Source organism: Synchiropus splendidus, chromosome 11 (genome assembly GCF_027744825.2).
Source record: "Synchiropus splendidus isolate RoL2022-P1 chromosome 11, RoL_Sspl_1.0, whole genome shotgun sequence".
NCBI classification, from domain to species: Eukaryota; Metazoa; Chordata; class Actinopteri; order Syngnathiformes; family Callionymidae; genus Synchiropus; species Synchiropus splendidus.
In genome coordinates this window covers 21721028-21748277 of record NC_071344.1, presented here as the reverse complement: position 1 = coordinate 21748277, position 27250 = coordinate 21721028, and the positions used below count along the sequence as shown (strand labels likewise).

General features: G+C 43.3%; 1 protein-coding gene across 4 annotated transcripts; it reads left to right on the top strand.

Moving 5' to 3' along the window:
• Window positions 1-14801: 14801 nt before the first annotated feature.
• Window positions 14802-27250, top strand: mgarpa (mitochondria localized glutamic acid rich protein a). Of its 4 annotated transcripts, none has more exons than XM_053878531.1 (9): window positions 14802-14966; window positions 15074-15175; window positions 16592-16692; window positions 16872-16977; window positions 17297-17314; window positions 23974-24183; window positions 25272-26080; window positions 26306-26352; window positions 26497-27250. In XM_053878531.1, exons 1-8 carry the CDS (start codon window positions 14960-14962, stop codon window positions 26339-26341), a joined length of 1389 nt encoding a protein of 462 aa, XP_053734506.1. In that variant the 5' UTR covers window positions 14802-14959; the 3' UTR covers window positions 26342-26352; window positions 26497-27250. The 4 variants fall into 4 exon arrangements, 3 of the variants coding, with proteins under 3 accessions (XP_053734506.1, XP_053734505.1, XP_053734507.1); XM_053878530.1 differs by having other exon boundaries at window positions 14803-14966; window positions 23968-24183; window positions 26497-27240; XM_053878532.1 differs by lacking the exon at window positions 26306-26352 and having other exon boundaries at window positions 14803-14966; window positions 23968-24183; window positions 26497-27241.

The following is a 27250-nucleotide window of genomic DNA, read 5'->3' as shown; positions in this document are numbered from 1 at the left end:
GCAAGGATGTTCTGTACAGCAGCTGTGGTCTCTGCTGTCTTGGTAGAATCTTGCTGCAAAGTAAAGATAAACCAATTTCGTGCCATTATTGCACATGTCTCAGTTTTATTTCATATGTGCTCCGCCCTCTAACGGCCTTCGCTATTGGTTAATCCACATCGAGGCACTGGCCTCGGCCTGAGACTTCCATTGATTGGCTCTCCGTCCATGAAGGCACCACCCACCACGTATAACTCTCCCCTGCTCCCGCCGCTCTGCTCCTTTTTCCACTCAGCCTGCAACTACAACCATCGGGTTAACATGGAGCGTTCCTGTTCGTCCTGCGCTGATTCTCTCGGTGAGTCCGACAAGCATGACGCCTGTGTCGTCTGCTTGGGGCCTGAACACCTGAGACTGCTGGACTCGTGTCCCGCCTGCGTGGCTCTTCTCCTGGAAGAGCCACGCAGGCGGGACCAGGAGTCGGCCTCTCTTCCAGCTACTCAGCCTCCTCAGCCCACTCCTAAACCACCTCCAGCGAAGATGGTTTGGGCGGACGTTACGGAGGAGGATGAGCATCGTTTTTACGAGGAGGAGGTCCACCTCAAGATTTTCCCCGACGACGACTACAACGACTTGGGGGTGGTGGACGAGGGCGAGAGTACTCCAGCGGGACTTAGCCAGAGCAGGTACCCGATGGACGAAATGCCCCAACTTTTCCACGAGGCAGTGGAGACACTCGGAGTGTCCCTTCCTGTCCAGGTGGAACCAGAAGAGGAGGACTTCTCAGTACCTTTGTACGCAAAGGCGGCGAAGAAGGCGTCCAGACCCTCAGCCACGGTCCCTAAAATGACCAGGCTTTGGGTCCACTCGGCTTGACGATCAAGGCGCCGCCTGGGGGATCCCCTGGTGAGATCGATGGCTTCCACAGCGGAATACACGGCATGTGTATTCCACTGTGGAAGCCATCGATCCCACCAGGGGGCTGCCACCTCTGGGGGACACGCTTGGGTTTTGTCTGGTGCCTAACTCCTCTCTCTGGACTGGCAGTAAGCAACGGCTCCCTGAGGAGAAAGACCGTACTACCGCCACCTTCCTGGACCGGGCTTATGCGTGCGGTATGCACGTTCGGACACTGGCGAACAACATGACCTTCCTGGCAGCTTCCATGGACAGGCTGTTGTTCGAGAAGGAATCCATTCAGGGGGACAAGCTCTGGAGGATTTCAGAAGATGGCGCTGGCGGCCTCGGTGGATGGAGCTCGCACGTGCGCCCTCACCCAGATAGCGGCACGCAACCTGTGGCAAGACAGGGCTTAAGGAGCCAGAGAAGCGGAACCTAATTGGAGCACCAATCACGGACGACACATTGTTTGGCTCCAACGTCTCGGGTCTTATGGAGCTTATGGAGACACAGACGTCATCAGCCAAGCTCTCAGAGCACTTCCGTCTGGCTCAGAGATCTCAGTCTGCTCGTTCGGGCCAGAGAGACGTCCAGGAGGACCCCTTTCGCCGCCGCGAAGGTGCCCAGCCCCCTACCTCATCCGCCAGACCTTCGTCTTCCGCTCCTTGCTGTAGGACACCCGCACACAAACGCCCAAGATCTGTCTCTGCTGCAAATAAACCACAGAAGAAGTATCTTGTGTCGTCTAATGCTTTTATTGCATGCGGGTCTTCGCACTCGGGTTCTGCTTTTACGTGCCGGCCTGAGCCCGGTTCCGTAGGCCTCCCTCGTGTTCAAGCTTCGTGTTCGCTAGCTAAAAAGGCTAGGCTAACACTAGCTTCCTCGGCCACCAGCCATCTTGCACCGCCCGTGTCATGTCGGCCTGGTTCGAACTCTTCAAACGCACAGGTGAGTGCTGGCCGGCTTAAGGGACTTCATTTCCCAGCGGCCTCTGCAGCTGTCGTCTCTGGCAGCCACGTTGCACCGCCTGCCTCCGGGAGGTCCCGTCTGTGTTCTCCAAGCGCTCGGGTGAGTGTCGTCACTGGTGGCCATTTTGCTTCACCTGTGTCAAATGAACCCAGTGCAGCTGCGCCGAGCGTCACCGTGTCGAGCAGTGGACTACATCTCCCGGCTTCCCATGCTGATGACGTCTCCCATGTTGCCGGAAATTCACGGCCCACGGTGTCTTCAGCGATTCCGGACGGCGGCACCCGGCCCTTTCGGATACATACCAGATGTGTCGGGCGGGCATTTTCTGTCTCTGGCTCAACCCCTCACAGACTTTCACTCGGTGTGGGTGGATTTGTGCGGCCCCCTCGCCCCTTGGTTAAACAGATCATTAAGCAGGGGCTACGCACTTCAGGTCTGTCGCCGCCCCCCTGAGTTCACGGGAATCCGTCTCACGTCTCCTTGCTCCCCAGCAGAGCGTCTGTGTCTGGAGCAGGAGGTGGAGTCGCTTCCGAAACGAGCTATCTCTCTGGTGCCTCAGGAGGACCGCGAGAGAGGGTTCTACTCTGTGTATTTTCTGGTCCCCAAGAGGTCGGGAGGTCTCAGACCAATTCTGCGACGACTGAATGCCTTCATCTCCTCCTGCTCGTTCAGGATGCTGACAATAAAGCAACTGCTTGCAGTGGGGGACAACTGTTACCAGTTCGACCGGCTGCCCTTCGGGTACTCCCTAGCTCCACGGACCTTCTCGAAGGTGGTGGATGCTGCGTTGGAGCCGCTCAGATCTGTGAGCCTAAGAATCCTGACATATCTGGACGACTGGCGAGAAGTGCCCAGAGGTTGAGAGTGAGCGAGGTGATGACCTTCTTAGGTCTCATGTCGGCGGCTCACTCGGTAGTCAAACTGGGACTCTTGCACATGAGACGCCTTCAATGTTGGTTCGCGCATCTCAGGCTCGACCCAGTCAGGGACAGATCGAAGTTGGTGATCCTTCCGGCCCAAGTTCATCTGGATCTGATCTTTTGGGCCTCCAGCAGTCGTCTCCACCAAGGTGTCCGTATGGGCTGCGTCCAGTGATACGTGCACGTATTCACGGATGCATCCCTGTCAGGATGGAGAGGCGTGCTAGGAGAGGAGCGTGTGGGAGGACTCTGGTCGGATTCCACGCTGCATATAAACCTGTTGGAGTTGTTAGCGGTGGAGAAAGTGCTGGAACACTTTGCGCCGCGTCTGGAAGGTCCTCACGTGATGGTCAGGTCAGACAACTCCACGACGGTTGCCTACATCAACCGCCAAGGGGGAGTGAGAGCTCTCTCTCTGCACAGAGTGGCGGCTCGCATTGTTCTGTGGGCGGCCTCTCATCTTTTATCTCTGAGAGCGCGTCACGTTCCAGGTGTGCTGAACGTGGACGCGGACAGAATGTCCAGAGGAGGCGTGTCGGCGGAAGAGTGGGGTCTCACACCACACGTGGCAGAGGCGGTCTGGGCTCGCTTCGGGGTTCCGGTCGTGGACTTGTTCGCGTCAAGGATGAACTACAAAGCCCCTCTGTGGTTCTCCTTGAGGGCGTCGGACAACCCCACCCTGGGGGTGGATGCTCTGGCGCACGCGACGTGGCTGCAGGGACTTCAGTATGTGTTTCCTCCGCTGAGACTGTTGATGCCGTTCCTTCTTCCAATCCCTACGGCCTTTTTTTAACCAATAGCGAAGGCCGTTAGAGGGCGGAGCACACATGAAATAGAAATGATGGTTACTCACGTAACCCAGGTTCTATGAATATGTGCGTAGCCCTCTAAATGGCTGCCCAGCAGGCCTGTTTCCGCTGAGTTCCAAAAGGAGCAGAGCGGCGGGAGCAGGGGAGAGTTATACGTGGTGGGTGGTGCCTTCCTGGGCTGAGAGCCAATCAATCGAAGTCTCAGGCCGAGTCCAGTGCCTCGATGTGGATTAACCAATAGCGAAGGCCGTTAGAGGGCGCACATATTCATAGAACCTGGGTTACGTGAGTAACCATCATTTTTACAGGTAGTGTGACTTGACTTCAGCTACATTGGACACATTCATTTATATCATATCATTATGTGTGATCAAAGCACACCCGTTTTGACATTCAAGATTAAGATAAACAGATAACATTACTGAACAGTTTTATGTTGACCCCCTGAACTGCTAGTGACCTTGGTGAGACATGTCCAAGGATATTACAAATATCTGGCAGACATATTGACAAAACCGTCAAAAATCACACCATAACTTGGTACACCAAACTGAAATTCAATGATGTTCCCTTTATACACGCTGAAGACGACCATAATAAAATCCACCTCCATGATGCAGAAAGTGTTTCACTTTAACAAGGGACTCGTTATTCCGAAGTTAATGCCAACCCTCATTTAATACCAGTGGCGGTGCGCTACGATCGTTAACTTGGATGCAGCGGAAACCCTCTCAGGTCATCCAACGTCCTATTTATGCTTAAATAGGTTTTACGCTCTCTCGCTCTCACTCTCCACCTTAAAACAGGGCGGATAGACGAAAAGAAAAAACAATTACTAAAAAGAAGATCAGCTGTGTGGTTGTATAAAATCCAAGGAGTAAAAGTGTGTTTTAAGAAGTGTTTTAAAAGTGGACAGTGATGGTGCCTGTCTCACATGGGGAGGGAGGGCATTCCTTAGCCGGGGGCCACAGACAGACATAGGTACCTCAAGGAGGAGCTGGTCAGCTGACCAAGGACCGTGGAGGAACGTAGGGGGTTAGAAGCTCCGCCAAATACAGAGGGGCAAGACCATTTAAAGCTTTAAAAACGAGCAGAAGAACTTTAAAATCAATTCTAAAAGTCACAGGCAGCCAGTGGAGAGAAGCTAAAATTGGGGTGATATGCTCACTTTTGCGTGACCCCGTTAAGAACCTGGCTGCAGCATCTGGACCAGCTGCAGACGGGACAGTGACACCTGGCTATCACCTACAAGGAGACAGTTGCAGTAGTCCAGTCGGCTCGTGATAAAAGCATGAATCACTGCTTCCAGATGCTGCCTGGATAAAATGGTCTTCACCTTAGAGAGCCGACGGAGATAAAAGAAACACGACTTGACAACCGCGCTGATCTGAGAATCAAATTTAAAATCACTGTCCATTTTAAAACCAAGGTTTCTACCCACAGGTTTAACATTGTTGGACAGAGGACCCAGGTTAAAAGACAGAGGATCACAGACATTACTGGGTCTAAAAATCATCACTTCAGTCTTTTTATTGTTAAAACTCAGGACGTTTAGGGCCATCCAAGCTTTAATGTCTGTCAGACAATCCAGAAACAGGTTCACGGAGAGGCAGTCATCCTTCTTCAAAGGGAGATATAGCTGACAGTCATCCGCGTAGAAGTGGAAAGAAACTCCATGTTTCTTGATGATGGCGCCAAGTGGCTGAAGGTAAAGTGAGAACAGTAGAGGGCATCTGTTCCCTGAGAAACTCCACAGGAAACAGATGCAGTGGAGGATTCAACAATTTTAGGTTCATGGTTCTGTTGGACAGGTACGACTTAAACCACTTTAGCGCAGACCCAGCGATGCCCACCGAGTGGACGAGGCACAAAATTAAAATGTTGTGATCGACTGTATCAAAAGCAGTGGTAAGGTCCAGCAAAACCAACACACAATGTTCTCCAGCATCACAAGTTAAGAATATATCATTAAAAACTCTGAGAAAGATTCTGTGCTGTGGTGAGACCTAAAACCAGACTGAAAAGCCTCCAAAATATTAAAATCATCTAAAAAGGATTGTAGTTGCAAGTAAACTACTTTCTCCAGAATTTTGGAGAGGAAAGGCAGCTTGGAGACAGGCCTGTAATTTGACATGGCTGAGGGATCTAGACTTGTTTTTTTTAAACAGTGGCTGTATTGTGGCATGCTTAAAACAATTGGGAACCACTCCAGATGCCAGGCTGCTGTTAATAATTTGAAGAACCAGTGGACCAATCATTGGGAGAACATCTTTGAGTAGACGTGGAGGCACTACATCATGGGGAGATCCAGAAGGTTTCATTTGTCTGACCACTTTTTCGAGATCAGTCATAGTTATAGGATCAAACTGGTCAAAAACAGCTGGACCAACAACATCACGGGGAGGATCCACGTCTGGGATTGCAAGAGAAGCCCTGGTGGTGGCAAAAAAAATGTTAAAAACAGATCACAGGTGTCAGAGGTTGAGTCTGAGCAGGCAGCCTGTGGAGGATCGAGAATTGAATTGAACGTACTGAACAGAACACGTGGATTGTTTTGGCTGCGTACAATAAGCTGTGAAAAATTGTCCCTTTTAGCCCTTTGAACTGAAACCTGATAATTTCTCCAGCACTGTCGGTAGATCTGTTTAGACACTTCCAGCTTGTCCTTCCTCCACTTGCGCTCAGCCCTGCGACAGTCCTGCCGAATAGCACGGGTTGTGCTATTAAACCAGGGTTCAGGCTTGGGCCTGAGTTTAACAGTTTTTAAAGGTGCGACAATGTCTAGAATAGATTGACATGTGGAGTTAAACCAGGTGGTGAGCTGTTCAGTATCTGCTTGAATTGATGCAGCCACAGGTGACTGGTGGTGGAGGAGTTAACAAAGCGATGGCATCTAATTGCTGCAGGAGTTTTTGAAACGGCTGTGGATACTGGAGCATCAAATATGACCGACCAATGGTCAGAAAAAACTGTTTCCTCGACCACCAGGTTGGACACAGGCAGACCGTGAGAGAGGACCAAGTGAGTATGTGACCTTTGTCATGGGTGGGGCTTAGCACAGACTGCTGAAGGTTAAATGATTCCAGAATTATCAGAAATTCCTTCACCAGGGGCTTGTCCGGGCAACAAACATGAATACTAAAATCACCAACGATGAGGAGTTTATTATAGTCAGGAGTTAAAATAGTCACAGTTTACCGGGAGCAGTATATGAAGGTGGTGCTGTAATCTAGTGCACGGAAGACTTGAGGGCATGGCAGACTGCAGACGCGCTCGTAGTTTAACGAGGCGCCTGCTGCGCTTTCCCCATCTGCGTTTTTACTGAGTAGAGTTTGGCGATCATAAACAATCAGGCAACTGATCTCCTTAGTAAGAAGCACTAGGAGCAGGAGCAGCAGATGGCTAGATACATAGAGCTAACTAAAGTGCAGCATTTTCACATGCAGTGCATTTCAATATTGAATCATAAGTGTGGTTCAATCGCTCTACAGTAAGAACTCGACTTGGAAGAAGAAATCAAAACATTTGAGTGACAATCGCGGTTCTCATCGTGTTGTTAAGGTTTGTTAGGCAGATTACTTTCACGGTGGAACTCCTCTGCAGCTTCTGCCGAGAGATCTTTAGTGAAGTAAAGGTTGTTGCCGTCCTTTGTGATTTCGCCTTGTCTCGCTGCTCGAAAAACAAGCTCTCAAAAGCGGACGATAACGGATGGATGTATTCCTGCATTGGCCGAGTTCCCTCTGTGCCCTCACAGAGACCGATCAAAGATGATTTCGTCTGCTTCAGTTTTCCAGGTCGATCCGCCTCTCAGCCTCTTCGATCCGCGATGTGTTAGTGGCAACATTTCCTTTAACTTCCGTCAAGTTGTTCTCCAAGGCAGCAACTGTGCTGGCCGTTTTCCCCAAGCGTTCATCAATAGCAGGAAGTGCTTTTAGCTCAATTACAACTGCTGACAAGTCCGCCATATTGCTATTAGCTTTTTCGTCTCGCTCACCTGTCGTTTTCGGCTTTTGACTCTAGTTAGTTAGGTCACATTCCTCAAGCCCAAAATGGACTTCTGCTTCCCACTACTGGACACTGGGAGGAGCGCAGCTCGGATGAACCAGCCAATCATCAAGGTGAACTAGAGCCAGCCAATTGCGCTCATCCGCCAATCAAGGAACTGTCCCCCCTCACTTGAGAGCCCGGACATCACTTCTACAATCTTTCCTTTTTATCTGTTCTGCTTTTCTTTAACAAACGTATAAAATTACCATGGTCATGCTTGCGTTACTTTGGAATGTATTATAATCAATCTAAGTGCCTATGATCGGTAAAGGTCATTAAATCACGACAGTTAAGTAGCGACTTCATATAAAGAGATTGACTACGTTATTTTATCAATTAATTTGCTATCATTAATTATATTAATAGTTTCCTGAGAACTGTATCTCAGGTGGTGCCCAAAATTTCGAGGTGATATTATTCTTATAATATCCACGTCACAGACGCTGTCGTCCATGATGCGGTATTTCCTATTTTCACTACAATATTTTCAAGATGGTCATTCTGAGTGCTGTCTGGAACCAGATTTGGATTCCGTAAGATCTTATGAATGCACTAACTTTACTTTAGTCCATCAGATGGCCTGTGTGATGGAAAAAATATTGTTACTGTTCAGACCAATGGAAAGTTACTGACATTACTCAGACTTATGGAAGGTTACTGGTGAAGGCTGCCTCTTTGCTCCTTGTTTTCAGAACTCAGACTCAGACTGAGCTTCTCACAGCTGCTTAAGGTTGTTGCTACATTCTGGCTTGTTATCTCCGATGTTAATCTGTATCCCTCCTGTGCAGTGAATAAAGTGTATGCTCACTGAGACTGCCTCAGTGAGAGTTTTAACTTCATACAAGACAAGTTCACAAACTTGTCTTCACACTCCATTTGCAAAGATTCTTCAATAAATATTCATAAAAGACAATTCTCTCTTTATTGAAGTCAAGAAATTCCACAACACCTGCCACCAAAATAAAAGAGTCACCTATGACTGACTAATCATCCAAGTACGATAATTTCGGAAAACTATATCCAACCTTCTCTGCATTGCCCAGTTGTTTGGGGTATCTAGATTCACTATACAGAACATTGATGCAGGTCAGAATGTCAGAAAGTCACAGTGTTTGTGTGCAAAAGTAAGAAACATCTTTTTACTTTTTTTCAACAGGTACAGACATGTGATATTTGGGACTATAGGTAGCTTTCCAAGAAAGGAATGGAGCGAGAGATACTGTAAAAACTTGTCATCCAACTTTTGTTAGTGAATGGAGCAATGCATGCTAAATCTGATATAATGGATGGAATAATCTCATGTTTACATAATGTTAAACATTATAACAGGGTTGTTAGACATTTAAGAAAATTAAGCATATTGTGTAGGTAAAAATGTGCAGGCTTCATGAAATAGAGTCCTCGTTTTCTTTGGCCACAAGATGGCAATATCTGTTCTAAAATATTAGGGTACTAGACAACAATTTCAAAGAAACGTCACATCATTTTCTAAGCGGTAACTCATGACCTCTGAAAATGAGACTGGTTCATAACCTTCACCAGCCAGCTTGTTTTCACATGTAGTTCATATAGCTACATATCACAAACAGTCTTACAACTGTGACGTTCTTCAGTGAAGAAGTTCAGAAATTTGGTTTATCACTGAGATAAAACAATGATTTTAGTTAATATTGTTGAAATATGGTTCTGATCTGTCCAAATGAGATTATAGCATAAATAGTTTTTCCACAATATACCTGTACGCCATTATTCACTGAATCAGCTGTTTGCGTTCTCTAGTCACAGGATGTTCTTAATACCCCCCTTTGTCACATCCGTAAACCTAAATCCCTGCTTGAAAAGCACTCCATCTGTTGCTTGATACTTCTATGTCCAACATGTTCCTTGCCGTTCCTCTCCACATGTCCAAACTTTCTACATGAGCTGTCCCTCAGATATACTGGTTTCTGATTGTTGTTTTCATTTGTGTTAATGTCTTTACTTTGGAGGAGGAAATGGATATTTCATACACTATCAGCAAAGTATACCAATACTATGGTAAAGAATATGGTGAGATGAAATCTTACTCCATCCTGTACAGTACTGTACGTTGGGTGTGTATATAGCAGGCTATCTGCCCTGGTTTTTGGTAAATTATCCCATTTTTATACTTTAATGCTCACAATAGTTTGACTTATGACCACTTAATTAATTTAATAATTACTTTCTTTTCTTGTGATTGTTTTAAAGCAGACCTGGGCAAATTACAGCCCGCGGGCCACATCCGGCCCTTTGTACGTCCCTGTCCGGCCCGCGTAAGACCAATCATAAACACCATAAATTAAACAATTTTTTAAAAACTTTTATTTTGAAATTTTATTTTGACTACATATACACGTCGTAGACGTAGCGCCTTCACGCGCGTATACACCTGAGTGAGTGAAGGTGATACTGTTCGCCAGGGTACCCTCAAGATGTCGGCACACCCCAAGAAAAGAAAAGTTGATAACGAATGCCGTATTTTCAACAAGACATGGACTGCCAAATATTTCTTTACAGAAATTAAAGGTAAAGCAGTGTGCTTAGTCTGTGGTACACAGGTTGCTGTGTTTAAAGAATATAATTTGAATCGCCACTACACGACCAAGCATGAAGATAAATACAGAAACCTGTCTGGTGAAGAGCGTGCAAGGGAGTCTGATGCATTGCTTGCAAAACTACAAACCCAACAAGGATTTTTCACTAAACTTCACACTTCCAGAGATGCAGCCGTCAGGACAAGTTATGTAATTTCTCATAAAATCGCCAGAAAAAGTAAGGCATTTTCCGACGGAGAGTTTATTAAGGAGTGTTTATTGGACTCTGCTGAGCTGATGTGCCCAGAAAAAAAGGGCGCGTTTGAGAACGTTTCACTCTCCCGACGCACTGTAACGAGGCGGATTGAGGACATCGCGGGAAATTTAGAGCTTCAGCTGAAGAAAAGAGCGGCCGACTTTGACTTTTTTTCTCTGGCTTTGGATGAGAGCTGCGATGTACGTGACACCGCCCAGCTGCTCATCTTCTTACGTGGGATAACCGCAGACTTTCAAATCACGGAGGAGTTGGCAGCCATGCAGTCAATAAAAGGGACAACCACAGGTAATGACTTGTTCAGAGAGGTAAATGCATGTATGGACATGTTAGGACTGAAATGGGACAAGCTTGCAGGTGTGACAACAGATGGTTGTCCAAATCTGACCGGGAAAAATGTTGGACTTTTAAAGAGAATGCAGGATAAAGTGACAGAAATGAACCCTGATCAGAAATTGACATTTTTGCATTGTATCATACATCAGGAAGTGTTGTGTAAGACAGTGTTAAAAATGAAACATGTTGTTGATTCTGTCACTAAAATAGTTAACTTCATCAAAGCGAGAGCTTTAAATCACAGACAGTTTGTTGCTTTGTTGGAGGAAAATGAGGCTGAACATGGTGACATAAGCTATCACTGCACTGTTAGGTGGCTCAGCCTTGGCAAAATTCTGAAAAGTGTCTGGGACCTGAGAGACCAGATTCAGGAGTTCTGTGTTCAGAAAGGTCATGACGTCTCAGAACTTTCAGATGAAGACTGGTTGGCAGACCTCGGATTCACTGTGGATGTGACTGCACTAATGAACGAACTTAATGTCAAACTGCAGAGCAAGGGCCTTTTTGTGCATGAGATGTACAGTGCAGTGAAGGCTTTTATGAGAAAACTGCAGCTTCTCTCAAGCCAAGTGAAGGACAACATTCTGACCCACTTGCCAACACTTAAGGAAGCCAAAAGATCAGGCGATCACCTCCAAAAGTACTCAACCATGTTAGAAACATTGCATGCAGAGTTTTCAAGGCGATTTCAAGATTTCAAAACTCTTGAGAGTGAAATGCACATGGTCTCTTCTCCCTTCAACTGCAGTGTGGATGATGCGCCAAGTGAAGTTCAGATGGAACTCATAGATCTGCAGTCTGACACACTTCTGGCAGATCACTTCAAGTCAGTCTCACTGCTGGATTTTTACTCCTCCCTCAAAGAGGAGAACTTTCCACACCTGAGGAAGCATGCTCAGAGGATCCTAGTCCTCTTTGGATCTACCTATCATTGTGAACAGACATTCTCAGTTATGAAGTTTAACAAATCCAAACATAGATCCTCTATGACTGATGACCACCTCTCAGCTGTCCTTCGCATAGCCACTTCAGACATTCCGCCAGATTTCAATGCCCTTGTTCAAGCCCAGAACAGACTGGATTATTCTCACTGAAGAGGTAACATGAGGTGGAGAACATTACAAGTTATTGTTTGTGGAAATTAACAAGTTAAAAATAAATTGCACTGGTTCAATGATTGTTTTTCTTATTTAACCAATACACCACAATTTCACATAACCTAATATAAATATTTACAGAGTGCTATAGTCTTCTGATTATCAGTATCAGCTATTCAAAATATTTAATTTGAGCATTTTACAATGAAAGAAAGTTGGTGGCCCTCTGACACAATTCAGGTTTCTCATGCGGCCCCTGATAAAAATTAATTGCCCACCCCTGTTTTAAAGGATCGAGACATTCCACATATAGACTGGAAGCAGTGGTCTTGTTCAAGGTGTCTCAAACTGGAGTGTCCAGGCTCCGGAAACTGAGTGCTCACTGAACCCAGTGGTACTTGCAGGTCTTGAAGTTGTTCATCCAATGAGATCAACAAGTCTTGCTGATGTTTATCAGAATCAGAATCAGAATCAAATTTATTGCCGTGGTCAGTGGGGATCCCACCAACTAGGAAAATGCTTCAGAGTAAAGTGATGTTAATAAAATAAAATAAAATAGGCTGATCAGGAATTCAACAGTCTGTGATCAGTGTGAGAAGGGTCGGCTCTGATCCGACCTGTACGTCTCTAGGTCCCCGAGACATACAGGTCCTGAAGAGGTGGCAGTCTGCGACAGATCACCTTCTCAGCGGAACGCAGGATGCGCTGCAGTCTGCTCTTGTCCCTGGAGGTGGCGATGTTGTACATGTATGTATGTATTTATGTAGCTGCACTTCAGTAAACAGCGTTACCTATAGGTAAAAGAAAATTTTGCTACGCTCATTCCTTGGTATTTTGTATAACAGTTTACATTGCTTTAGTGCCACATAGTTGCAGTTACATTGTTGGACAAATGACAAAATTTAGGCATGAAAAAATGACTATACTGGACATGAAACTTTTTTTTGCAACATCATTCTGTCAATATTAGAGCCATTGCATAGTATTGCATTTTGCATAGTATATGTTCTGTGTTGCCTTTCCCTGAGTGTATTAAAATATGTCTTCAGGTTTTGAGCCTTACAAGCCCTACAATATTTTGGTGACTGGCCTTGACCTATATTAATTTCTGTTGATTGTTAAAAGAATTAATGAGGGATTCCATAAGAATGTCATGCTAGCAAGGAGACTTGGTAACAACCAGTGACAAGGAAAAATAAAACATTTAGTGTGATGCACAAAGTATTCATGTGACAATTGGACCAGCTCGCCCCATCACAGAAAGGTTACAGAAGCACCAATACTAACTACACAGTCTAAATCCACAACACCCTTTTACAGCGTTCACCTCCCATCCATCACAGCAGGTTTAATAGAGGAGTACAATGGCGGTTAAGTGAATTCTATTCTAAGAATGGTGATCGATGAGAACATACTGTATGCCATAATATATTAGTAATATTACACTTTAGTTACAGAGGAGTCAGTTCTGCGTCTGTAGCCAACAAACACTTGAAACTTTTTTCTCTAGTTAACAACATCGTTACCTCGGCCATCATTCTTTCTTCAATGTGTTCACTTTCTGCATAAACATGCATGAATGATCTCCACTGAGGAGAAGTTGGGAGTGACTTTTTTTTTTCAATTGTTGTCATGGTGAATTGTAAACAACCTGCTCATAGAGTTTTCACATCGGCTTTGGTGAACCGGCTTCTTGAATCGGCCCCAGGTGTTATCTTTGTCAGTGAGTTCCACTTTTTTACATCATCATCACATTGACATGAATCATTCTGGATGGGCAGCAACTGAATTCGAACTAACTTTCCTAATCTCAAGAGAAGTTTGTGCACATTTCAGAACTTTGTATTTGCATTCTAATTCATTTTGTGGTGAGAAAAATGTTACCAAATATGCCAGCTAAACATTTGTTAAGTTTAGATGAAACGTTTTATATCTAAAAAATGTATCCCCAAGGGTTCAGTTTTTTTTTTGTTTGTTTGTTTGTTTTTTCTAGCTTCAAACATAGAGCCTTAAAATTGTCATAGAAATTTTATGTTCACAGATGAGGGCTGTTTTCGGCAGCTGCTAAATGTAACTGGAAAAGTAAATTGTAATCTATCTTAGTCAGCAATGAATTGCTGAACTAAGTTACTTTTTCAATTTTGAAACCGAAGTCAGTCGTCCGAGTACTTTTTCAAAGCACACTGTTTTGACTTACTGCACCTGCCAGACTTCTGCCTGGCAGGACATGGTGACATGAACAGACAACTGATTCATCAGTGAGTTTGTCAACGGCGTTGTTCGTCAAAATGGATGAAGTTTGATTTATTATACAATTATTGTGCCCTTGCCCATGGACATTGTCAGCTGATGAAATGATTGTTTTCTGCCATTTTCACAGCACCTGCTGTTAGTCAGTATTTGTAATTGTAAGTTCCAATGAACATCAACAGTTCTAGACTTCTCTGTGTTTTCTTTTAGCTTGTGAGAATAAACACTTTATAACTGGCATTTAAGGCAGTCAAGGTTTCTGTTTCTGTCAGCAGTTTCAGCGTCAGAACCTCCTGCTTCTCAGTCTCCTGTGAGCGTTTTCTCACCGTGTGTGTATTATGAGCGTCAGGAGTTCCTTCATGAACGTTGCGTCAGCAGTGTCCGCCAGCCTGCCTGCTGCAACGGCCCACACGTGAGGTTTTAGCGAGTGAACGTAAAACCTATGTTAGAGGGCGACTGATGCCACAAGCACGCGCGGCAGAAAAACAGACTGTATAACTCTAGCGCTCTGGTATATGGACGGTTATTTGTTTATATTCGGAGTCTTTTGATTCCGGGCAACACTTCAAATACGATATTTGCGAGTTTCGCCGGTTTTCTACATCACCCCTTGTGACATCACAGCTACACAGTCCTGCTCATACAGCAACACTCTGTTTAAAGAACCGTCTCTTTGTGTGTGCATAAAGAATGAACTTCAACACACCAGTAAGATGATACAAAAGCATTTGACAACTCTGATTATGTTTTCAGTCGAAAAGGGTCACGAGACACGTTCGTCGTTTGCACAGATAAACAATAACTTGTATAACGTTGAACTGTTATGGAAGGTAGGTAGTGGCAATAATCGTTTCTCATACACCACAGAGCATAAGTACGCGCGACGAAGCAGCTCCGCCTCTCTGACGCTGCGCGTTCTTGTGCTGCTGACTTTCAGAAGTCCCTGCAAAGCTCGAAACGACGATGTTTGCTTGCAGATCTGTCTGGGTCAGATGTGGGTCTCTGGCCCGGTCGGCATCCTACAGGCGTCCCAGAGATGGTGAGTATTTTGTTGTAGCACTGTGTGTTTAGGGCTTCGCATGGAGCGGCACACAGCGGTCCAACATGGAGCGTACGGTTCACTGGCCTGCGACAGTGCGGTTGTCGGTTCAAAGTGGACGTCGGGGTCAGCTGAAAGTGTCTGGGCATTAATGTGTCCAAGCATGTTTGCGATCGTATGTGACCTTCACGTACGAAGCATGGAAACATGGCTGTTGGTCACGTGATCTGCGTGTGTGACGCCAGACTACTGGTAGCGCAACATACCAGAACATCACAGTGCGTGCCCCGGACTGTCTTTAATCAATGATGTGTATTTATTTTCTGAATAGGCTTTGACCGTCTTTTACAGCATGTTGAAATGATTTTACACTTTTTTCCAACGTGACTTCTCTAGAGCCATAGACTGACCTTAGTAATGCCATATTTGCAATAAGGCAGTGAGCCTCTGTGTCAATATTGTTCCATGAACTGAACTTGTGACAAAATTATTATTGAATTGCATTGTACATATTGTGGTATTCAGTGTTACCCTTGACTGTCCCTTGGACTTTTTTACCCAGCTGAAGCAAAGTCCACAGCATTGCAGTGCAACTGGCCACCCGCTCCACCAGGCACATACAGTAGACTGGAGAAATTCATCATCACTGCGCAATAAGACTGAAATACTTACGACAAGTCTGCATGCTTGCAAGCACTTTCTGTACCTTGTACACATTTGATTTAGTTGAATTTCTGCACCTTGGACCAATTAATGATGATGAATAATTGATAAAATTCTTTAATAGGATGGCGCTGGGGACACCGTCAACCCACCTCTATTGTAACTGCAACTTCACTGTGCGGTGACGCTGGCCATGGCTACCTGACACCCCATTGTTGCTTTGCCCACCTAAGTTCAGAATTTTAAATGCAAGTAAACAACTTAGTCCGACTGTAGGAGAGAAATTCGAAATTTCTGTGATTTGGACTACACTCCCCTCATAATGTGATTAATAGCTCGGCAAAGGCTGCTTGTCACTAGGGATGATCCAGTCGATCAGTCACCGATCATGATGGGCTGATTTCAGCATGATTAATGAATGTCGATCACTACCTGTCATTGCCGATCGCTGATCTGCAGTTGCATAGATTTGTTTACAACCACTTTCACTCAATTTGTCGTGATAGTTACGAGAAGATTGGTGGACCTTCATTGTTTGTTTAAGGAGACGTCATTAACATCACGAAACTATTAGTATGGTTGCTAAGTTTGTGGGGGGCTCATGCACAATCCGTAGCACAACTCTGTGCTAGAGATCTTAATCACTAACAAGTGTCCATAGTTTTTGTACAAGAACCTGTTGCACAATGCAAAAGCAAAAAAAAATGAAACGAAACAGTGAAATCCATGTCATCGGTCTTCTTTGTGTTTCAGTTTTGCAGCTGCGACAGATGTCATCGGCACCGGGCGGGTCTGGGGAGAACATTGTTTATACTGTGCTGTGTGCTGGAGCATTTGTGGGAGCTATGTCTTATGTAAGTTCATTACTATTCTATGTTTCCAAATTCAGCCCTGGTGCTATCTGCTCATTTTGTGTAATGTTTTGTGCAGAACATTGAAGAGCCATTACTATAACCATTTTCAGCACACCCTCATGAGGATGATTGTTCCAATAATCCTTATAAAATAATGTAATTATTTCTGTTTTTGTTAGGCTTATAGTACGGTCACCTCAGACAGTGCCAGATATAATGAACGCATCGCAGAAATCAGTTCCAGACCCAAGACCGTGTGGACTCCGAAACCATGGCCCCCCATGAGTAAGTCTCAACATTAAAAACTTTTTTTTTCCTATTCAATATTTAAGAATGGGCTATTGATGGACCATGTGGACCTTTTATTATCAAGTTTCGGCAAAAGGTGTTCGCTCGTTGATCATATAAATGGCGTGTCGAACGTGTGTGTGTGTGTGTGTGCGCGCGCTTCACTCTGATTTGCTGATTCTATCTCTTCTGTAAAGCAAGTCGATCATTCATGCAGTCTCAGAAGAACTCAGACTGGATTGTTCCTAGTTTTTAGAAAAGAAAGAAAAGATTCCTGTGGTGTGAACATTTCTCACTAAGTTTGTCTTTGTTGCAGGTGAAGATGAAGATACAGGCAAGTTATCTTTCTCAGTATTAAATTAGTTTGCTTGGACTTCATTTACTCTGCCTCTTAATTTCATCCCCACTAATCACGTTTCCTTACAAACACCTTTTACTACCGCCTTAACTCGTCTTACTCTGTAGCTAAAACCTTCTCTTCTTTCTATCTGTCCGTCTCTTTGTCGTCAGTATTGTTACACTGATAAAACCATTAATGGCTGGTACAGATGCAATGCTCAAGGATTTTTTTAAATTATAATCTAAGACTTGATAAATATGTGAAGAAAAAAGGGTATATATGGAAAAAAAGTGTCTTTCGGAAACACATTCTCCATTTTATGAAAAATATCATTCTGAAAATGGAACTGAGAGTTGGGAAAATGTTTTAAGATAAGTGTGTGCAGCTGTTTGGTAGAGGGAAAAAAATCTTTGTTATGAAAATTACAAAAAAATGCAGAAGAAATGTTCACTTTATTTTTTAAATATTTTTGATTTTTTTTTCACAATTTTCTCTCTCTCTCTCTCTTCCTCTCTCCCCATCTTCGTTCATTTTTCATATTATGAACACAGGTTTCATTTTGATCACAAATTCATTGTTAATCCATCTCATCAGTATTGGTGATCGGTGTTGATCGGCAACAAAAAATCACGGGTGCATCCCTAAACGGTTTCCTCATTAAATCTAGAAATCCACAATTTCCTTTTAGTCTTTTTCCATTAAATCTCCATCCATCTCACCTATCTGGTAGTTAAGTGAGATTACCTTTGTTTCTGGTACTTCTAATAGTCTTTCTCTATTCTTTCCAGCATAAAACTATAACTAAGCCCCTCTGTGGCTTACTCATGCTAGAACTGGACCTTTCCTCCTTCACCGCTTTTCCCATCTGATTTCCTTGGACTCTTTCCCAAAGGATATTTGTCCTGTGTTTCCTACTGCACTGTGTTGCTACTGTATATGAAAACAATAAAGTGTTCTACTCTGCTGCTGCTGCTGCTGCCGCCGCCGTCCTGCCATGTGCAGTTTATTCCCAGATCCCCAAATCGGACATAACTACATTTTTGTTCATCTTATTCAATTGGTTGAAAACTAATTCAATGTCAATTCCAGTCTTTAGAATCAATAGAAGGTTTGCTCTAATTGTTGCTTTCCTTTTTAGTTCATGGAACAGTTTATTTTTGTTGTATTTTTTTTTCTAACTTTGATCCTGTATATATTGTTTCCGCACTTCCACGATGTGTAAAAGCTGATACCAAAAGAAAGAGCCATGGCGTGGACTTTCTCATAGTTTTTAACGCATAATATGTGAAACTTGTGGTAAAATACATGAAAAGTTACAAAGGCTATATCCAAACATAGACGTGCATTGTCATGATCTTTTTCCTGACCGTTTCTGAAACCTTGCTCTGCATGATATGCAGGCACACCTGTCAGCAAAATGTCATAGTGAAAATGTTTCAGTAATCAACTGCTTGATGACTGCTCTGATCCAACAGAAAACATAGCTAAGTTGGATTAAATGACCAATATCCAACTAATGCACTGCAGTTATACGCCCTACTAAAGAGGAAAATCAGGATTTCTTGAACCTTGCATTATACCAATATCAAATTGGTTTACTTATTAAGACTATTATTCATTCTTTATACGTAGAAATAGCCATTTATGTGCTATAACTAGGTGCGAGAGCACCTTACAGTAAACATTTAGAGTCAATTTGTAATATGCATGAACACTTGCTGTGAAAGTTGGGGATAAATTGCCTCAGTCATTGCAAGCCAGCGTCATAAAGACAGACTTGCTGCACTTGAGGCGCTCAAAGAAAGAAAACCTAAAAGATTTGGATTAAACTAACATCTAACCGCCGAGTACTGCACCCTCGACTGTATTGATGGTGTTAAACCACCATCTGCTCCGTCTCGCTTAGCTTTGTGCAATTAACCACGATTAGCATCACCGACGTAGGTCCTTGTATGAGTTTGTGGTATATATTGCCTCAAGTTATTCTTGATGTGGCTCTGGAAGTGATCATTCGCTTGTATGGAATGTGTATTTGATTGGTTGATGTATTGAACATGTACCTGAACATATTTGTTGCCGAATTTACCCAAATTGGGATAAATTACATTATCGTAGTAAATTACACTTGCAGTAAATTTTCGACCTACATCAAAGCATACCACATCATATAGAACAGGGGTGGTGGGCAATTAAGTTTGAAGTTATGCTCCAGCCAGGGTGTCGTTGTAGAAGGTCTAAATCAGGGGTCGGCAACCCAAAAGAGCCATATTAAAACGAAAAACATGTCTGGAGCAAGCCTTGTGTAAGCTTTATAATGAAGGCAACACATGCTGTATGTATCTATATTAGCCTACTATCAAAATGACTTAGTTGATTACAAATACATAATGAGCCTTCATGAATATTTTCCCAGCAATGCATCCTGTAGCGAATGACGATCCACTCTGTACTCTGTTTTACAATCCCGCCCAAGTTTAACTTCATTACAGTATTAATGAATTATGTTTCATTGCTTTGATGAAATGAAAGAAATCCTATTTTTGATGTGATTTTTATTTTGAGGATTAAAAAAAAAACGACAAAATGGAACGTGCACAACATGCCCCTTATCTAGGCAACAGAGTGCAATAAAAAGCGGCATTTATAAAAATAAACAGCAGATTGTTTTTACCCGTTTAATGTAACCTCCGTTTTTGGACATCACTGGTCAGCTTCTCAACATCGGGCATGTATTATCATATGGATTTGATGTAGCTCATGTTTGAGAATGTCTGCTCGCACAGGTATGTTGAGCCAAAGATGGCTAATACTCCAAATGCATACGTCATATTCCTTTGATTATCAGGAAGAGCATCCCATGTGTCCTAGAAAAGTTTCTCGGGTGTTGGGAGGCTTTCATTTCACTCAATTTGTGGCTTTGGCCAAGCTGGGCTTTCTGGCGGGTGACTGTCAGACGTTTGAATTTGGACACCCATAAATCTTTGTCGGCTATATCAGCCATTTCCATTTCAAGGTCAGCTTGATTTACTCCTGGACGGGTCATTCTCCAGGGAAAGGCGCTGTACATTTTTTTCCCTTTTGGGACTCGCAAAATGCACCCAAGTGCAGCTTGCATGTCAACGATCGAACCCTGTAAATAATCACCGTGGAGTGTGTGATCGTGATGGGCTTCTTTGAATTCTCTCAGAGAGAGAAGTGGGAGAGCATGCCGAGCTGTACATCTCTGGCAAAGACAGACAGCTTGCGTTTGAATGACAAAATGGCTTACAGCATTTGCAATGCAGTGTTTCCCAGCCCCTGGAGACTTTCATTTAGCTTGCTTATCTGGCTTGTCATATCCACCAAAAAGTGCAGTTTTTCGAGCCACTCGAAAGCCACATGGCAATTTGTTGTCAACTTTTACAAGCAGTGCACAGAACTTATGGTGGTTCATCGGAGTTCACACCTGCATAAAAGCGCAGTCTGTTCAATATCGATCACATCGCACGACTCATCACAGGCAATTGAGTATGCTGCCACTTGAATTGATGTCCTTGATCTGATCGGTGATGTTGCCTGCCGTTTTAATGGCCCTTTCCTTCACTGTCGTAGCGCAGAGTGGCATGTCTTTGATTTTCTGCATTGTCTCGGTTTAGTTTTTGAAGTCTGCAAATGGGTGTTCTGATATGTTGATGAATGACTCCTTCTTGTAGACACCATCTGTGAACGGTTATCCACGATTTATTATCGCCCGGGTTGCAACAAAACTTGCAGCAGTGGTGGAGTTTGGAGATGCAATCCACTTCTAAAATCTATTTTTGCGCTCCTAATTTCTCAAGAGTAATGCAATCGCACTTTTTCCTCTCACTCCTAACTAGGTACTCTGCTGCAAATGTATCATGCCTTCCCTGGAAATGTCTCCACATTACTCTTTATTTGACTACTTCAACTACAGAGCAAACATTCAGGCAATCCTTCCGCATTTGAAATGAATGCAAATTATTCGGTCCAAGAAACGCTGAATCCTCTTTCATCAATTATTTTTCTCTTTTTTTCTGTGGGATCCATGGCCCATCACACAGCCACTTGCCTGGCATCCCGCCCTGCTGATTGAAACGTGTCGCAAGATATGACGCAAATCTTAGTTGACAGATATGTTGAAATGTAATATTTATTCTACACATTTTTACAGTATTGGAAAACATTTTACCCCACTAGGGTACCGTTAAGAGCCGCGGGTTGCCGACCCCCAGTCTAAATGGATTAAATAATATATTATAATTTGGCTCGATCTTGCCTGATATTGTCGTTTGCTCTTTTTTGTTCATAATTGTTTGGTTTGGATTTTTGTCCCTTTTCAAAAAGGCTACTGAGCTTTTTGGGAATACAAGTTCCATGTTTTTGGGAATACAAGTTCCATGTTTTCTGTTAAGATTTGAATTTTTATTTGTCTTCAACGATCATTTGCTGCACATTATAATGAAAGATTAGCTCAAGATTTTGTGTTACTATCTACACTAATCTAAACAGTTGTTGCCGCATGAGCAGTACTCTCCAGTCAGTTGTTATTGTTGCAATGTGAGGATTTCCAGCGAGACAGATGGGCACTGATATCAGAGTCTTCTGACTTCAAAAAGTTGCATATTGGCAGTCTGACGAGACACGGATCATGTGACTAGGGTGACTGAAAATGCAGTGTCCATGTGGATAAAAGGCCTTTGTAACACTAGCGCAGATCCGAATGCGTGATTTAAAAAATATATAATTATTTTTTTTAGATGCGGATCATTTAACTTGAATCAGATCAGTGATCAACATGTAATTTAAAGATGGCTCTTTATGTATTTAGTAATTGCAACTTCGTCTTAAAATGCATGCCATTTTTTTAATTCAAGATAAAGGTTTTTTCCAAAGCTATTGTACCAAAATAAACCAATGCTCATATTTCTCATCATTTGATAATTAGAGGCAAGAAAGTTTGATGTTTAATTTGTGGTTTGTCTGCAATGTATTTAAAATATAAAATAATTAACTAAATTGTCAATTTTAATTTTAATTTAATCGTGGCGTTCACCTAGGTTTAACTTTCCATTCATACCAGCTGCATTTGACTAACAACATCAATGCCAGAACATTGTGCACCATGTCCTGCTAGGGGCTTTTTTTTAAAACAGTAAATGTCCAATAATCTACCACTGAGTTTTTCTTTCGGAGGTGGTGGCCATGAATACTGCTTTTCTACCGTCAAAATTGTATCCCCGGTTGAAACTCGACTTTCCCGTTGTCGTACAGTGACTGGTAAAGATTCGAATATTTGTTCAGTATTTTTAAGACCTTTGAGCAACATGGCCCATCAACACTCCTGCGCACTGATAGCATGTAACGTTAAGGATGGTAAGAAATGTTTGTCACTGTCTTCTCCACAAGCATGACACCTTTTTTTTTTTTTTCTTTTTTTTTTTTCTTTTTTTAAACCCCTGCTCCTTTCCATCTTTGTCTGGCGTTGTCTTGGTTAGCATTCTGTTTCTGAAACCTTTTAATTTGTTAATGTTATATTCCTTTGGAACCTGACATTAGCATGCATGTCAAGTGACCACATTTGACACTACATCTACTATTGTAATGCTTTTTGAACCAAAAGGACATTCTATTATGTCTTAAAACCCCCTGTGTAGACCAAGGTGCTGTTTACTCAGAGACTAATTGAAGGCGTCAGTTTTGTTGACTTTCAGGGGGAGAGACGCTCAGGCTGACTGGGGTGTGATGCGGTAGTTATCAAAAATATCCACACTCTGTTTGAGAGTCTGTAGTGGTTTTAGTACAGCTGATCAGCAACGATCTAAATATGAATTGCGATATTTAACTTAAAAAGCCTTGACACTAGAGATGCGCTGATCCCGATCCTGGTATCGGGTATCAACCCGATCCAGCCTCTTAAAGTGGGATTGGGCATCTGTGGAAAAAATGGTCCAGGAGCCAATCCTGGCATTTAAACTCTGTTTAGTGTTCACATTGACGTCATGCGTGGCACCCGTCATAAAGATAACATGGCAGCAGCTGAAGGTTCAGTGTTGCTGCAGCGTACTGCAGCGAAGTTTTCATGTTCTGAGTGGCAGTCCTCCACTAGGTCGTGCGAGGATGGCTGATTGCATACTGGAATGCATTTAAAGAGACCAGTTATGGAGGATGAGATCACTCAGTAATCAGAACAGTTAACCCAAATATATTTGGGCTCACCATACAATAGTGGTTCACCATTTGCACTTCATATCTACATGAAGGAAATGCTTCATTGACTGATCTATTATGAGTAATGAAACACAACGCAAGTTTAATAATGTCATGTGAAATGCTGAACAAACAAATTTGATCACGTGTCACTGCGCTAGCTCAGATCCATGCATCGTCAAAAGATGGCGCGGGTCATAAATCGGCTGTTCAGATGACTAGGACGTCTAGAGTAAAAAAATGGAATCCTTAGAATCCCATAAAAGTTTGGTCGGTGCAGCCCTAATTGACACAGAGGTTCACTGATCCTGCTTTGTGACACAGAAAAAAAGCAAAAGCAAATGAATATTACTACCTACAAACACTTTATAGATTTGAGGCAGAGGTTATGTGATTAGAACTTAAGTGAGTGCTCAGTATGGTAATTCCTTTCATCTCAGCTGCAGGAGGAGACGTGGAGGATGAGGTGGTGGCAGAGGCACCTTCCGAAGAGGAGGCAGAATCAGTTCTAGAGACTGAGGGAACAACAATCACAGGAGAAGTGGCTGAGGTCCCACACAACGTGGATACTGTGGTGGAAGTTCCCCAAGCCGAGGCTGCTGTGGAAAAGGCAGAAGAGCCTATCCCCACTTCTGCTGAGGAGCCTGAAATCAATGGTATGACAGTTGGTGACAAGTCGGCTGCCTCTGAGGTTTGATATGCCAAGGAAATATGAGTGTGCACACAAACTGGTTCCACACTTTCACTTGCCACTATTTACAAGGTCTGTGCTTCTTAATGACACTGATTTGAGTTGGGAAGTCTTTGGAGCTTGCTGCAGTTTTCTGTCATAATCACTTGACTCTACCTTGTATTCATTTAATGTATTGAAGCAAATCAACACGTAGCACAGTGTTCTCATTTGCAGTTGTGTGAAATAACTGATCTTTTGGGATCTTAATACTTGTTTGCAAGTCTTAAACTGATGCTGTCTAATGCGTAATATCAGAAATTATGCATAAGGTTTGTGAAAAATCCCCCCAAAGCTTATATTGACCAGTGTTCTTCCATTAGCTCCGCCAGGTGCACCCTATGAATCATTTTACAAATGTGAAGCAGAGAACTGTACTTGTAACGTTTATTCCCTGATATTAAGTTTGTAAATGTGATCACATCATTTTGCATACATCAAAAGACTGGTATTGTGAACAATTTCAGTAACAGATGCACAATAAAGTTATCAATCTGGACACATTGGTACTTGTCAATTGGTCTTGTCAAATAATATAGTGTTTCCACTGCTGCTGGTTCAATGCACCTCAACATTTTTATTTTTTTTTCTTGTGCTTTTATTCAATTCCTTTGAGTATCCACTTCAAATTAAAACATCTCATCATGCAGTAGCAGATGTTAATTTATCACCTGACTCAAAGTTTTATCAGATACCCTACCATAACATGTTGGATGGTCTGTTTGAACAGTCAGTCTGCACTACGAAATGCCTGGTCAGTGGAATAGTTTGATCCATGCCTAATGGGTCAGCATGCAGTGTGGAAGGCTGACATCTGCATCATCATGGACAAAAGTCCTTGACAGCCATCAATATGTGACTCTTAATCGTTTATCTATTTGTGTGATCTCATTGTGGTTCAATTTTGTCTCTGGACTATTTCCAAGAGGTTGTGCTTCACCACACATTTGTCATGACCCATGCCCTACATAGGTTAGTGACGTTTGGATGCTGGGATTTTTTTTTGTCTTTCAGCTGTGCTGTCAATCGACTCTTCTGTAGCTGCAACCAAGGAAGTTCTGACACTTGACGTTCTCGAAGAAGATGAAGCTGGAAGACCTGTCTCTGTAGCAAAAAATATAACTGAAGAAACTCCAGTTCTCTTGCCAGTTGTGGAAGAGGCATCTATTGAAACCCCACCGAAGACCCACAACCAACAAGAATCTCAGAGCCTTGTTGAGGTGTCCTCAGTGGGTAGTGAGACTGTGGTTGACTTGGACCTTGTTGACGTGATGCTGCAGGTGGAAGTCCCTGTCGAGAGGGTTCCTGATTCAGAGGCAGTGCCAGTCGAAGCCGCGCCAATAACTGAGGAGTCATCTGTCGAAGTGGCTCCTGAGGCATTGAATGCGACCGTCAATGTGAAACCGCTGTTGGAAGTGTCCCCAGTGCACATGTTTCCAGTGGCAGCAGAAGTCCCCGTTGAAATGGCTCAAGTGTCGGAGGAGCTACCCATTAATGTGGCGCCACTAATGACGGAGGTCACAATTGACGTGCCTCAGATGGTGCAGGAGGTACCTGGCGAAGAGACTGGGATGGCAAATGAGACCTGCCCCCAGATCCCGCCAGTGGCGGAGGAGGCCCCCATCAATGTGACGCAGGTGGTTGCTATGCCAAGTGCAGATGTCCCCTCTGCTAATGAGGTGGTTGCAATGCAAGACACTCCTACTGAGCAACAAGAATACATTGTTGTTGTTCTGGAAGGAAAACCGAAAGCTGAGCCCAAAGTCTTGGGAGTGGGCCCCTTGACTGGTAGTATTGCAGAGCCTGATGATAAAGCCTCTGAGGTAACTTTCTCTTTTGTTTGACTTATTTAGAGGAGTTCATTTGCTGTGAGGAAGACTGACTAGCTTGACCAGTGTTCTTTTCTTGTGTTATATATATTATACTGTATTTTTAAATAGTCAGTGTTTGTTTATTCATTTTTTCTCTATGTGAATGAGGCATATCTGTCATAGAATATATTTAGGTCAGGATATGGAAATGGTGACTTTGCTTTCTACTGTACTCAGGGTAAGAGAAGTCTTCTTAGGATGCAAATGCAGTAGCTCCAACTCAGGTACCGAGTTTGTTTTTTGCGCTGAAGACTGTAGATGATATTGAATCAAATCACCTCTGTCTCCCTGGTGTTTGACCTGGGATGTGGGTTTTACCGAGAACTATGACATGCTCATTACTGTATTGTTTTTGTCGTCCATCATAGTAACCAGCTCCTGATCGAAGATTTCTGTGGATGGGAATGTGCTTTGTTCCAGATCTTCACTTCAAACCACCAAAGCTGATAAATCTATGCAATTTAGATGCAACGTGAGAACTCTTATTCAGTGGCACCCCTCATATTCTATATTATACATGTATTTTTCCACTCTTTACTGGTGAAAGAACGTTCCATGAAGGCATCTTTATTTCCAAACGGGTGTGAATTACCAGCTTTCTCTGAACATCTTCTCCTGCTCTGTAGTAGTGGTCTACCTCACTTGTACCTTATCTCCAACTTCGGGATATAGTTAGTGCTGTTACAGTTCATCCTCAGTAGCTGGAAAGTCTGATCTCTTCATGCACAGTGTACATTTCAGTATTTTCTGACATTGTTTTGATGTGTCTCAAACTGTTTTCTTGTGCTTTCATCTGACAATCTACTCAGTCTATCTTAAATGTGTTTATTAGGTTTGTGTAAACCCAAGCTATATTTTTCATGGGTGATGAATGGACTACTAGCGAATAGTAACTTCTTCTGTTATGGTATGGTTATGTATCTTATTGTATAATATTCAGGTGACAAGACTGGTGCGATTTGTCAGTTTCAAAATGGATTTTGCATTGATGCATGTATGGAGGAGTCCTGGCTTTTTTTAAATTTCACAATTTCCTGTGTCCTTCCATGTTCTTTGAGGGCATTGTTAAATGTTTGTTTACATCAAGGAATAAAAGTGTTTTCTACTTGCAGTTTGGTTATA

Excerpts from the sequence above, each read along its gene's own strand:
- mgarpa (XM_053878530.1), top strand. Across the intron at positions 24,184-25,271 it reads TGAGGAGCCTGAAATCAATG|CTGTGCTGTCAATCGACTCT; the intron begins GTATGACAGTTG and ends TTTGTCTTTCAG. Across the intron at positions 26,081-26,305 it reads CTGATGATAAAGCCTCTGAG|GGTAAGAGAAGTCTTCTTAG; the intron begins GTAACTTTCTCT and ends TACTGTACTCAG.